A 13,976-nucleotide genomic window follows, 5' to 3' on the forward strand; every position below is an offset into this window, starting at 1 on the left:
GCATTCGCCATTGACTGTGTGAGCGCATGCATGTGCGCGCGAATTTTGTGGTTTGTGAATATTGTTACACAATATTCTTAAAGGAAGGGGCAGTGTCACAAAATTCGGCGCATTTTAGGAACAAACAAAGAAAAACCGCCGCGCGCACGGCGCCTCGCCGGCGCGAGCCCAACGAGAGAGAGGGAAAGCCACGCCGAGCGCGTGCCTCTCTCTCCACCGCCACGGCGTGTGCCGAGGGGATGAGTCATCCACGCCGAAGATTCTCGAACATGCGAGTCGGTTCTACAGCTGACGGGGGGAAAGGGCGTAGCCTTGCGTGCACTAAGACACGTCCCCCTCGCCCGTCGGCGTCGGCGCCACTCAAGAACACGCTCGAAACTTCGAGATGCGAACCGCGACCTCTGACCAATGGGGACGCGCGGCCGGTGAGAAGAGGAAAGGGAGACAGCACTGCCAATGCTGCGTGTTCGTGCGCGCCTACTCGGGCGCGAACAACAAACAGACGGGAGAGCGAGCCTATAAAGAAGGACGTTGACCGCTATCAGTCAGTCCGGACCGCCGTTTAAGCTTCATCGAAGCGCGCCCGTTCGACTCCCGGGAAAACACCACTCGGCCAGCATCGGACCAACGAGGCAACGGTCGCCAGTCTTCGGGACGGCATCGTCATGGAACTGTGGTCGTCGGACTGCCGCAGTGCCCGGTGAACAAATTGTGTTTTGATTGTTTACCTCTCTCTCCTGTTTTAGTGCACTTTAGGTGTAATATCTCCTTTGAGTATTGTATTCTCTCTTGAGTTTAACTTTGCACGTGTTGCATTGTTTTGTTAATCACTTTGTATGTGTTTGTACTAGTGATTGTGAAATCCTCTGTATCGTCTCTTTGCTGTATAAACTTTGTTTTGTTTTGTGAACCTTTGGCTCCGACCCATTCTCTGGCTTGCGACCAGCGAAAGCTGGGCACCGAACGCCCAAAAACCTCTTGTCACTTGGTAGCTGGTCTCCGCTGAGTTTGCCACGCTGAGTCGAGGGCATCTCCTTCGAGTCCGAGACCGCTACCCCCACACGCTCTAAGGGTGTCTGGGAGCTTCCCACGTAAAAGTGCGCGAAGTCTGGGTGACACCAGGCAAGTTGAAGTCTCCTGTAATGATTATTTTGGATCTAGAATTTGTACATTGCATGAGGTAGTCGTGCATCACTTCGAGATGCTCAGGAGGAGCGTTGGGTGGTCGGTACACGCCTCCAAGGAGTATGCGTTTGCCCTCGTATTCAATATTACACCATTCGCTCTCATGGCCATCAGTGTCATCCATGCGGGAAAATTTAATGTTATTTTTAATCGCTATCGCCACTTCTCCACCTCTTGTGCCTCGGTATTTGCGGATAAGTTTGTACGATGGCGGAATTAATTCCGAGTCTTGCACTCCTGCATTCAACCACGTTTCGCTAATGACAAGGATGTGTGGCTGATAAGACAGTATTATGCCTTCAAGTAGACTGAGCTTGTTAACTATACTTCGCGCGTTGAGCGATACAACTCTAAGAACTTTATGGTCACCTTGTCATTTTTTCCATCGGACTTTCGTTTTATCAAGCGCAGAAGCCATTGAGCGAGATACCTCCATTCTGCAATTTTGTTGTGAATTCCATATGTATACCTTTCCGTCTACTTTCAGCTTGTTGAACGTAAGAGACACTTTCGCTCCATTCGCCTTTTCTTCTGCTGCAGAACGCCAAAGGTTTGATCGTATGTCTCTTACTCTCTTTAAAAGTCCTTACTTATAGATAGATCTGATCCCTTCAGTTAAAACAACTAGACATAACTTTAGCTTTTTCAGAAAAATCGAAAAGTCGCAACATGATCGAACGGGAGCGTTCACTGTTGGGGTTTCCGATTCGATGTATTCTTTCCATTGAGACTACTTCTATTCCAAGAACGTCTTTAAAAATGTATTGCTTGACGTTATCCTCTAGTGCTTGTGCATCTTCCTCCGGCTCTTCTTTTACACCGTATATTAGGAGGTTATTGCGTCGGCTCCTGTTTTCCAGGTCATCCACCTTGGCTGCCAGGTCTAGCATCTGCTTATTGGTACTCGTACAAGATTCATCGCATTCTGCTATTTCTCTTCGCAATGCTTCAATCAGCTCACTTCCGTCTCTATTGCCGCAATCCTGTCTTGGATACTACTGACTGTTGATTCTACTTGCTTCAGGTTCGTTGTTAGCTCTTTCAAAACTTTGTTGGTTTTCGTCTGCTCTTTAAGAATTTTTTTCAACATTTCAGTGTTAGAGCTAGAGTCTGAGTCTGAGTCAGAGCGCAGTCCCGGGTTTAGTTCAACGTCCCCAGATGTTAGTAGCAGCAATCTAATTACATGAAAGCAATCAACCAATGTAGAAACAAGAAACTGTGGACTTGGTAGCACCATCAAAGCACGGGAGTCATCACGAACAGAATATACTGAGTATTTATCACCAACCTGCACAATGAAGAAGAAATGTATGAGCATCCCTGTTCGTCCGATGCCACCAAGTCCAAAGTGTCGGCCAAGTGAAGTGTCGGCCGGTGGGACTGTTGTTTATATAGCTGCGCTGCCGCGCTTCTGTTGACGTCACCTCCTGGGTCAGCTGGTATGGTCGCACCACACGTGGAAGGGAATTGAACAGTGGCGGTAGTGCTCCGTCGATGATACGGCTATCAGTCGAGCGATCCAGGGGGTTCAAAGCGCCGGCCTTTCGGCAAGCATGCGCACTGTGTCCATCGTCGAATCTTGCCGAATAAAGCGCAATCTGCACAATGAAGAAGAAATGGGTGAGCATCCCTGTTCGTCCGATACCACCAAGTCCACTGAAGTGTCGGCCGGTAGGGCTGTTGTTTATACAGCTGCGCTGCCGCGCTTCTGATGACGTCACCTCCAGGGTCCGCTGGTATGGTCGCACCACACGTGGAAGGGAATTGAACAGTGGCGGTAGTGCTCCGTCGATGATACGGCTATGAGTCGAGCGATCCAGGGGGTTCAAAGCGCCGGCTTCTCGGCAAGCATGCGCACTGTGTCCATCGTCGAATCTTGCCGAATAAAGCGCAATCTGCACAATGAAGAAGAAATGGGTGAGCATCCCTGTTCGTCCGATACCACCAAGTCCACTCAAGTGTCGGCCGGTAGGGCTGTTGTTTATACAGCTGCGCTGCCGCGCTTCCGATGACGTCACCTCCTGGGTCAGCTGGTATGGTCGCACCACACGTGGAAGGGAATTGAACAGTGGCGGTAGTGCTCCGTCGATGATACGGCTATGAGTCGAGCGATCCAGGGGGTTCAAAGCGCCGGCTTCTCGGCAAGCATGCGCACTGTGTCCATCGTCGAATCTTGCCGAATAAAGCGCGATCAGCACAATGAAGAAGAAATCGGTGAGCATCCCTGTTTGTCCGATGCCACCAAGTCCATCGCAATACCTTCTTCCTATTAATATACGTTTAAACAACACATTGCATGTTGCAACAAAAAAAATTATTTGCTAAAAACAAGACTTCAGAAAAATGCAGTAAAACTTGCAAAAACACGCTTGTATATTAAAAGAAAAAAATGTTAAAAATTTTCTGAAATATGCAAAATGTTTGTCTATTGACCACTTGCTGCAAACAAAAATTCATTTGGATCTTGAATAGCATTGTTGCCACAAAAGAATAACTGGAAACCCTATCGTTGTGCATCGGAGTGCGGCCGCCTATGTTTCAGGCTGGTTTCCATCATCACGATGCGAAAACTGAATCATCTTCAGCACCTTGCAACATTTTCAGGCTCGTTGTTGCACAGGACGTCGATCAAATCACTAGCAGACGAAACGGAGTCCTGAGATTTGCTGTCTTAGAGCGCGTGCCGCGCATGCGGAGGCTACCAAGCGACTTCGATGGTACCGCATCTTCGTAGTGGTTTCAAAAAATGCCGTTTTGTCGGGGCAAAAAAAAATTACCGACGATTACGTTACTTCTTAATGCGAAATTTGAGCGCAGCAAATAAGCTGTTTCACCTTTTCGATAGATTGAGGCAAAGAAATCGAGCAACACATGTAAGCGCTATCCCAGAATATTTTTTTTTTTACGCAGGAAGAGGGGGGAGGGGGGGCGGCGTGTACACCCAGCGGCAAATGATGGGGGCAGAAGCGCGCGCAGCAAGCGGACAACACGATAAAGGGAGGAGGGAAGAGATAGCGGCGACTGACTGATGCCGCTGACGCCGATAGTGAGTCAACCCCAGCTGCGGAGTTGGTTTCAGGGACAACGCCGCCGATGCCGACACAAACAATATGATACCCTCGCTTCCGCAGCGCTAAGAACCAGGTCTAGCCGTGGAAAGGTGGTCACGTATTCGTCGACGTGCCGGGGCCTACGTGAAATAACCGGCGCGTCGGCAACTGAAGAGCACCCTATCCGCCACACAAGAACAGGGGGGGGGGGGACCCTTTCCTCCTCTTTCTGCATGGCGGCGACGGTGTTCTATGCAGTCACGTTATCTTGACTCTCTAGCGGCGTCAGCGGCATCCAGCGGTATCAGTCGGTCGCTGCTAGCGCTGGGGGGATGAAAGGGGGGCGGAGCTGGTTACGAGGCCGACGACAACGCCGACGACGACGCGAAACCCAGGAACGTACGCCAAAGAGCTGCGCTCTAAAAATTACATCGGAAACAAAACTTCAGTTCTCCGGCTACAAGCCAGATGCGCATCGTGCCTGTAAGCAATGCGGAAGGCTCCAAAGTCGAGCGGCGAAGGCGTCATCTGCGGTCAACATGGCAGGCAATGAGCTCAGGTCCGCGTCTTCATTTCTTCGCAGCGCGTTAAAAAGTGCTCCCTCGCGAGACAAAAGAAAACTACATCGGAAACAAAACTTTGGTTCCTGGCCTACAAACTATAACTGCAGCATGGTCATTAGCAACGTAGAAGGTTTTGAAATCAGGCTATGAAATTATCGTTAGCGGGCTAACGATACTCAATGGGCGCGGTAGGGAAAGAGTTAAAGTCCATGGAGCCATTGCAGAGCCTGATAGAAGCTCCAGTGTGTGGAAATGGTGATTACAGACAGCGAAGAGCTTTCTCCACTAGCGCGACCCGCTGGTGCAGACCTGCGTCAAATTTGACTTTTATATTCCAAAACAGGCTGTTCCGTTTGTTTTCTGGGTTCCAATGTAAAAGTTGTCAGGTTCACTTTCCAAAGCCAGGCTGACTGAAGCAGAGATCTAAGCACCCTCCACTGCGTGACAGTCTTGACCGCCGCATTGGACATTTGATCCACAGCTGTCGTAGACTGAGGGTCGGCAGTTAATTAGTGTTTTCATACAGTCGGCGGGTGTCAATACAGCTAGTGACCAAATCCTGTTTTGCATAGAGTGTGTTATCGGCTTTGGTCGCCGAAATCAGGCCGAACCTCAGGCCTGGTCAATAAATTCAATCGTCGCTCTATTTTTTTTCAGTGGGTAGTTGGGGACCGGGATTCTAACCGCAGTTCTATTGCGCAAGAGTGGGAGGCTCTACCAAAGGCCCATTGCTGGCACTGACGTATCATTATATAGTAATAAGTTATGCATATGTGCTCAGTTTCTTTTGCCACACATAGTACAAGGACACATAAAAGACACTAAAAATTACACTATCTTTTTATGTGTGTTCTGCCATTGCAACCTGCTTGCAGCTCCTCTACTAAAAAGCTGAGCTCAAGAAAATTGCTCATATTTTTAGAGGTAGCCCTGGCCATTACGACTGGTTCACCGTATCAGTAAAAACAGACAATACACACACATACTCTCTTCGAGTACCGTAACTTCAAGAGAAGCCCGCTTCACAAGTGTCACAACGTCAAGCACAAAATTGCTGCAGCACAGCCAAGGACGCCAAGAAACACAGTCACCATGCACTAAACGCCGGCATTACATTAATGTTCACCGGCAGTCACGTGAAGACGATTTTCAAGCAGTTAATATTAAGAAAGACGCACGCAGAAACGTCTAGGTTGGTTTTATGTCCAACAGTCCATATTTTAGAACAAAGTGTAGCTAGTCTAATATAATTCGCTATCTCGTGAGGACCCGTCCACGAAGGAAAAAAAGAAGTACATACGAAAGGATTCGATATCATGAGCTGGGAGGCGCACCTTGAGTAAATTTGCGGCGTTTTGACACCTTATTTTTCCGCTTAGAAGGGACTTCTGAAGGTGATCCAATGAGTAAAGAATGTGACTCGGCCTTTTGGAGAGGCGATCCAACTTCTTCCAAAGTTGGCACCGTCTTTTGCTCGTGTTGTCCATTGCTATGGGAAGGTAATCTTGTCGTCTGCTGGGGAGAAACGGGAGACCCACCACCATTCAAACTGGATCCAGCATTTTGTGGAGGTGAGCTTAGCTCTTGTAACGGTGATGTAGTCGTTGGCTTCGGGGAACTAACTGACGCAGGGGAGGTAACCCCAGACGTAACTGCGCTTGGAGCTGCAGATGCACCAGGGCTTGTCGGCCTCCGCTTAGATTTCCGATGTTCTTGCGAATGGCTTTGCTTTGCCGCCTTCGCGGATGTTTGCAGCGGATGAAGGCGTTCCTTTAGGGCTTGCTTCCGTTGTTGCTCGTCGAAGGTTCCCGGATCCGTGTCTTTCTTCTGATGGACGAATATCTCTGGAAGCCACTGGACCGCCAGCCCGCTTACCTAACTAAGCACTGTCATGACCATATTGAGGGCTAATAAGCGCTGGGCTTCAGCGTAGGTGTCAACCAATGTGGCCAGAAGAGCTCCCGCATGGCCGATGGAATAGGATATGCAAAACCCAATGCTTCGTATTGCAGTGGGAAACACCTCTGCGGTATAGACGTAGTTTACACACATAGCGGCAGTACTGGCGCTGAAGATCATTAGTGTAGACACCGACATCCCGGTTCTGAACCTCCACTCGTACGATACTGTCTGAAATGCGCTGCACACAAATAGCAAAGCCAGCGTGGTGGATAACGTTACCCTTACGCCTCGTTTCCGCATGCTGTAGTAGACGACGATGAGGAGCAGGATTTTGAACAGGTGGGCAGGCACTATCCAGTGGCTTTCCAAATTAAAGCGGCCCATGCGCGCGCCGTAGTAGGCGAATGTCACCCCGAACCAGGACAGAAATACTGACAAGGCGCGCCGGCGAAAGGCGGCTTCTAAGAAGATGCGCGCCGAGCCACCTGTGTCTCCTTCGGAGGCTGTCTCCCGCTTCGCCAGCTGTCGGCTGAGCGCTCTGAAGGTGTGTCTGGCCTTGGCCATATCAATGCCGTTGGACTTTGCTGCCTGCAGAATAGTGCTCTCAGCCTGAGGAATTCTCCACCTGCACAGCAGCCAGACAGGAGACTCTTCGAGGGAATAGCCCCAGGCCAGCACAGCTGCCGTGGCCACGACGAGGAGCGCATGCGACAGCGTCCAGCTAGGACGGAGCGTCCGCAGGTAGGTATACAGCGCAGGCGTTAACGTGGTGGCGACACTGTTGGCCAGCAGGATGTACAGGGCACGGTGTTCATTCCCGGTCACTTCGTAGAGGACGATAAAGTTCAACACGCTGTTCGCGCTGGCGGCACCGGCAACGACGAACCGGGCCGTAAGGAAGACACCGAAGGCCTGCGTCGAACCGGCCGCCATGGTGGCGAACAGCATGATGGCTGCGCTCACCAGTGTGATAGGCCTGCGGCCCATGTGGTCAGCCATTATGCCAGCCACAGGCACCAGGCACAGCGTGCCCAGCATGTACACGAAGGAGGACATGGAGTACAGCCAACTGCGTTCGCAAACGAGGCCCCACATGCTCACGATGCTCTCACCAACGTCCGTCGTGTCGTAGTCCCATCGGTCGCAGGGAACCTCTTGGCGCTTCTCCTCACCGTCCTCCTTCGAAACCAAAAATGAAATTAACGTGTTAGCTGGATCAGGCCACGTGAGAAGATTGACGTTCAGTAATAACGTGCAATTATAATTAAATATAATGAAGTCAGCATAAAGGGTTAGCGCGGGCCATGAACGTGACCTTAAGAAGGAATCTACAACGTCGTGAAAATTGTGCGACGAAACAACACCATTATATCGCTTGTCGCCGCGCATTGTGGAAAGGGATAATTTTTAATTAATATAATCTCATACCTAGTCAAAATAGCTCATCATAGGGAGATGAGCATAAAAAACAAATAGCATTCACAGACTTCCAGCGTGTAAAATGAACTCTGGTTCATTTGACACGCTGCATGTCTGTAAATACATCTTTTGGAGCATCTGATACATCGGGTACATCTGATATATCTGAACCCCAGGTGGTCGAAGTTTCCGGAGCCCTTCACTACGGGTTCCCTCATAGCCTGAGTCGCCTTGGGACGTTGAACCCCATAAAGCAAACCTTCGTGGTAAATGCCTTTCGGGTAAAGGCCTTTAGGTGAAATGCACTTAGCACTTATGGACCTTAAGTGCCCAGCGTACTACAGAATATTCCGCACTTCCATGCTAAACCGTCTGCATTTTTTTTCTTTTTAGAGTTACCGGTTCGGGAGCGAGAGCCAACACTAAGGTTTAGGCTTCATTCCTGAAATCCGTATCAATTTTCGTTTGCTTAGATGGGACACCGGCTGCTTACATGGGACACCAGGTGCGCTCGAATTTACTAATGAACATTAAGAACCAAATGAAATTTCAGAGGGCATTAGTTTTCGATGCCATGATTATTTTGGCACCAAACTTTTTTGTCTGCTTTTATGAATTCAGGACGCTTGGACGTGACGACTGTCCTCCTGTGCGGGCGTGCCGGATTAGCAACGTGGTTAAGATGACACAGCGCCCATCCCGGAATAGCTGCGACATTGGCTAGAGACGATTGCCGAGGAGATTTTGTAGACAGCTCGTAGTAGTCTTGCTTGGTGTCCTAGGTACTTGCTATCCTAGGTACTTGCTATCCTAGGTACTACCTACTTTTGGAATCAAAACACCTTGCGTAAAATATTAGCGTGGTTTTTATTGCGCTAGCACTTATCGCGACTTTTTGGAGCATTTAGCCGTTCCGTGTTTGTGCTTTTGTTTGGAGTTCGCTTTGTGGCAACCTGCCCACCTGCTAACCGAGTGGTGGACAACCTGCCACCTGCCCACCTAGTATTGCGAAACCTGCCCAGATGTGTGTGTCTGTGTGTACAGGGCGTTTCACGTAACCTCAACCAAAGGTTAGAAAAAGTGCTGTATGCGAGTAAGGTGAAACTAACGACATATTGTTTCTCCTCATGTGGCGCTCCGCAGACTAGATTTTAAGTACCCATTATATAGTTAATTACCAAGATTATTTATGCAAAATTTGAAATATTGATTATAGGATCACCTGCGCTCGTTAAGCTGTTGGGGGGGTTAAATAAAGAACCGATCCAGACTTCGTGGCCATTTTTTTTCGTCATTTAAAGGAAACCCGCGAAGTATGAAAAGAACATTGCCCACGATTACGCTATTTCCCAGTGCGAAATTTGAGCGCAGCTCATCAGCTGTTTCAGCTTTTCAACAGATTGAGGCAAGGAATTCGAGCAAGGCTTAAGCACAATTGCAGGCAACTCGTTATTTTTCACACATTTTCCATCTTCAAGAAACACTCCACTTTGTGGAGTGTTTGTGGTCAGAGAAATGGATATATGGTCGAATTGCTGCACCAGTGCCTGGTTCTCAAAGACGAGGCTAGTATTTCTCGTAGCTGTTACAGCCGTGGGAGGCGTTACGAGCGAGAGGAACGGGATGTTCACCCGCATAAGTGGTAAGAAATTCCTGTTTGTCTTTACAGTTACAATAATGTCACGAACCACCCTGCCAGCCTGGCAGGTGGCAGTTAACGGTTGATCGCGATAGTTCGCTCACCGTTGTAAGCGCTAACGCATGCAGCCCACATCTCTCTCTTCACCCCACATACCTATAAGCCGCTGACTCAGACGTCCGCTGACCCAGAGAGCCAGTTACGCGCACTTCCTTTCATTAAAATGATCGGTGTGGAAAACATTGTCAATGCCAATGCCAATGAACACAATGGACGCTGACGGCATATGGCTTCAGCGCCGCGTTTCTGGCACAACGTTGTCCATGCCTGCATCCCACATCTCTGTCTCATCATCGCATCTACCTATAAGTGCGATTCAGTCATTCACTGACTCAGGAAGCAAGGCATGCACACTTCCTTTCCTTAAAATTGCACAACGTTGTCAATGGCAACGCATACTGCGCACATCTGTCACTGCCGCCACGAACATGATTGAGATGTCCACTGTTCCAAGCGGGCAGTTATGCGCCTTTTCATTCCTTTCCAAGCTGCCGTTCCATTGCTTTCGCGGCTTAAAGGGCGACTAAGGTGCCCAGTGTTGGTTACAACGGACAACGGCGACGCCGCCGAAACCAGAAACGGGCGCTCTAAAAACGCATGACTGGGCTCACGCCATGGAGGAAGGAAAGAACTAAGGAGTGGCCCTGACGTCACTTTTTGTGAAGCCGCCCCGCAACCGGAAGTTGGATCGGCTCTCCTCACTATCTTCTTTCTCCACCGAACTATGGGGCGGGGATCGCGCGCGGCTCGCAAGCGCTTCGTAAAAGGAAGGAATCAAAAAAACCCCGCCGCTCGCCGCTACACTCCTACACCTCCCTCCCCGCAAACACGCAACTAGACACAGACCGGCGCACCGGTGCGGTGAACCTTTCCCGACGCCAGGCGAAGAAAGACGACATTGCGCGCCGCTTATAGCTCAGCTCACCATCCTCCTCGGGCAACCGCACACCCGCCGTGTGGCCTTCGACACGCAGCTCAGCATCGCCGAGAGCGGCTTCATGTTTCTGTGCTGTTTGATGAGGTGCGAAAGTTCGCTGATCAAAACAATCAACGCTTCTTCGCGTGTCGAAGCGCGGTTCCGGAGTGCCACCTTTTCGCGAGATTCATTTCAATGCATCGATCGCTCCGCGTAACGACACCAAGTTTGACGAACAAAATATCAAATGAGCGGTTATTTGCTGCATTTAAAAGCAATCTTAGATGCGTGCGTAACCTCACGACGCCAGGCATGTAGACTTTAACACGCAAGGCCGAACACACCGTGCCGAAAGCCCGTCCACCTCCACCGAGAAACACTCGGGCCCCTAGCAACGACGACGCTAACGACGCCGTACGCTGTTGCCAGTGGCCCGAGTTTTCTTAGCAACAACGACAACGTTGCTAGTGGCCCGACTTTTTAAGCCTAAATTTTGACGTCACTTCCGCCACATTCTCGCCAATGCATTGGGAATACCAAGGGCCTCTCCTTAGTTTTCCTTCCTCCATGGCTCACGCGCTACCGTATTCCAGCACAGTCAAACGGATTTTGAGCGAACGAAACGTGGTCGCTAATAGTGCAGAAGTGAGCGGCCGGCACTCAGTTCGACGGGCTACAAGATGATAACAATAAAAACGGAGGCTAGCTTTAAATGCTGGACTCAGCTGCTTGCCCTTCCATTTTTTTGTTTGAGTGATATCTCAATAAAAACCACGTCTGAGTTGGCTGTCAGTGACCTGCCTATCAGTGGCGCCGCACGGTTTCCATGTTCAGGAATAAAGGGCTGACATATTTTCAAGACTGCGCTGAGAGTGGCGTTGGTCCCACACTTCAAGACGGTGAACAAGCAGGCTACATTCATTCAGAACGCGCTTGGCGGCGCTGCAATACGGTAGCTTACAGGCGCAATCCGCGTTTTTTAAATCCTAGCTAATTAAAGAATTACTAGCAATTCGAATGAAAAAATATTCCGAGGAGGTTCAACCGAAGGGAACCAATATGTCGTTTGTTTCATCCAGCTACGGTGTGCCACTTTTTTTAAATGCCTGGTTCAACTTACGTGAAACCCCATGCATTAGTATATGAACATGGCAATCCGCCCACCACTTTGTGATCAAACAGCTCACCAAGGCAGGTGGCAGTTCCATCAAGTACTGGTTTCTCTGATGGCAGGGCCTGCCATCAGAGAGCAGTGGCGGATCGCTTAAAGGGACGCTGAAACCGTTTGAAAATTGCATGAAATGCAATGTTTGGGAAGAAGAGAGCTTGTAAATGCTGTGTTTAAATTTTTATCGATGGCGTCCGGAAAAAGAGGCGAAAGCTCGTTTTAAAAACGCTCCGCCGATATGCCCACGTCGTTTCCGGGATAGTCGGGGGGGGGGGGGGGGGGGGACAACTGGCGGAAGTGACGTCATCCTGGGAGAGTCGGCCGGGTGTCTAGCTTTGTTCGCTTGCAGCTCTCGATCCCTCCGTTTGGTCAACGTCGGATGAACGCAAAGCTCTGCTGGTACCGCTTGTTTTCTCTAGTTTGGTCGTTCTTTGAGGCAAACTGTATACTGATACAACTTAAAAACGCAGCGGGTTACCGCTGTCGAAGGACCCCCTCCCAGCCAGTGGTGTCGGCCGATTCTCATGGCCCCGCTAGTGTGACAAAGAAGGCAGTAGTTGATGATAGTGGATAATCCCTTCCCTCTATGGCCGCGGATACATGGGTCTCTCTCCTTTGTGGCCCCGCTCCCTGGATTGTCACGCTAGCAGGGTCTTGATAATCGGACGACGGCATTAGCTGAAAGCGGGCCCTTTGACGGTGAAAAGCCGCTGCGTTCTTAAGTTTTAGTCGGCTATAGTGGTGTGCAGCATACCTGAACTGCCTATGCAGAATATATTAATGCACAAATATTTCTCTTTCGGGTTATTTTTTTCTAATGTATTCATAAACTTTTTGCCCGTCGAATATCACCGGAAGCAGCGATGTTGTGGCTCGGCACTCTGAAGTGCTGCTCGGCGTTTTCTTGCAAAAAAACAGCGGTTGGCGTTTAGTTCCGCCTTTTTTAAATAAAATATTTCAGTTCAGCGGAGAAATAACTAGAAAATCACGCTGGGAACTCAGTTTTTTCGCAAAGTGTTTGAGCTTCTCTTTAACCGCTGCACCACTGCGCCAGTAGTGGTAAGTGAACTTAAAGGGATGTATGAAAGTAGAATGAAGAGTGATCAATTCCGCATATATGTGAATTAATACATTATCGGTATCCGAATAGCTTTCATTATTGAAGATTGGATCCGAGCGCCCGAACCGCACTGCACAACAGAAGTGCTAGCACACCTATGTTTCGCAGTTGGCCTAACTAAGCAAATCGACCGTCATTGTATTATTATGATATATTGCGGGAGACTTCCAACCATGATGCCGTCTACAAATGAAAGCTGTACTTATGTTACTTATAAAGAAAATTCTCTAACTATCGAAATTTTTGTCACTATGAGCAAGGAAAGCAGGCTGCACAATGATGGCAGCAGGACGGCTCCAGTTCGATATCATGTTTGGCGAGACAGATTGAAGGAGCTATGAAAAATATGAAGCTCACCGGGAATGGAGGGTCGTACATGGTGCACTTGCTGAAGCTTCCGTCGTTCAGAACAGGAATCGCCACATTCTTCCACTCCTGGACGGGCAAGTTGCGCCAAGCCGGAGGCGGCTGACACCAGTGGTCCACAGGGCCGCCGATGAGTAAATAGGCGAACGCGTGCATCAAGAGAACGGCCATGCTAAGGATCGTGCCCAGCAACACCCACTGCTGAAATAGTCCGTGGCCCAAGATGACGTAGACGTTCTCCTGAATGAGGGCTCGCGAACCAGTGCCCACGAAGCCCTCCAGGAGGCTAGGAGGTCCTGATTTGGGACCCACCTCCGAGCCGTCTTCAGCATTTGGCGGCATTGTCTTGTTAGGAATAGGCAAATGCCGTCGAAAAAGTTAAAGTGCTGGTGCTTTCTGCCGCTTCGGTACCCAGCGCAGCAGTGGTGGTGGCACGAGTAGAAGCTTCGACCAGCGTTGGTTCAATAGCTGGAGACCGCATCCGTCAAAGCAACTCCACAGTGGCTGATGACCTAGAATGTCGAGGTCAATCGGCAAGGTGACACTTAACGCTTGGGTTCAGAAGAGACTCAGTGGAAGCAAGACTAC

At 49.6% G+C, this 13,976-nt stretch overlaps 1 protein-coding gene and 1 pseudogene across 1 annotated transcript; both read right to left on the reverse strand.

Moving 5' to 3' along the window:
* Positions 1–1,558: 1,558 nt before the first annotated feature.
* Positions 1,559–2,503, reverse strand: LOC149361950 (uncharacterized; annotated as a pseudogene).
* A 2,580-nt stretch (positions 2,504–5,083) lies between these two features.
* Positions 5,084–13,730, reverse strand: LOC149361951 (solute carrier family 22 member 7-like). Its single transcript, XM_089568191.1, has 3 exons — positions 13,380–13,730; positions 6,986–7,879; positions 5,084–5,107 (listed from the first exon to the last, which is right to left on the reverse strand). The coding sequence occupies exons 1-3, from the start codon at positions 13,728–13,730 to the stop codon at positions 5,084–5,086; spliced, it is 1,269 nt and encodes a 422-aa protein (XP_089424317.1).
* Positions 13,731–13,976: the final 246 nt, after the last annotated feature.

This window comes from Amblyomma mixtum, chromosome 2 (assembly GCF_055824585.1).
Source record: "Amblyomma mixtum isolate Tamu chromosome 2, ASM5582458v1, whole genome shotgun sequence".
In the NCBI taxonomy this organism is placed as follows: domain Eukaryota; kingdom Metazoa; phylum Arthropoda; class Arachnida; order Ixodida; family Ixodidae; genus Amblyomma; species Amblyomma mixtum.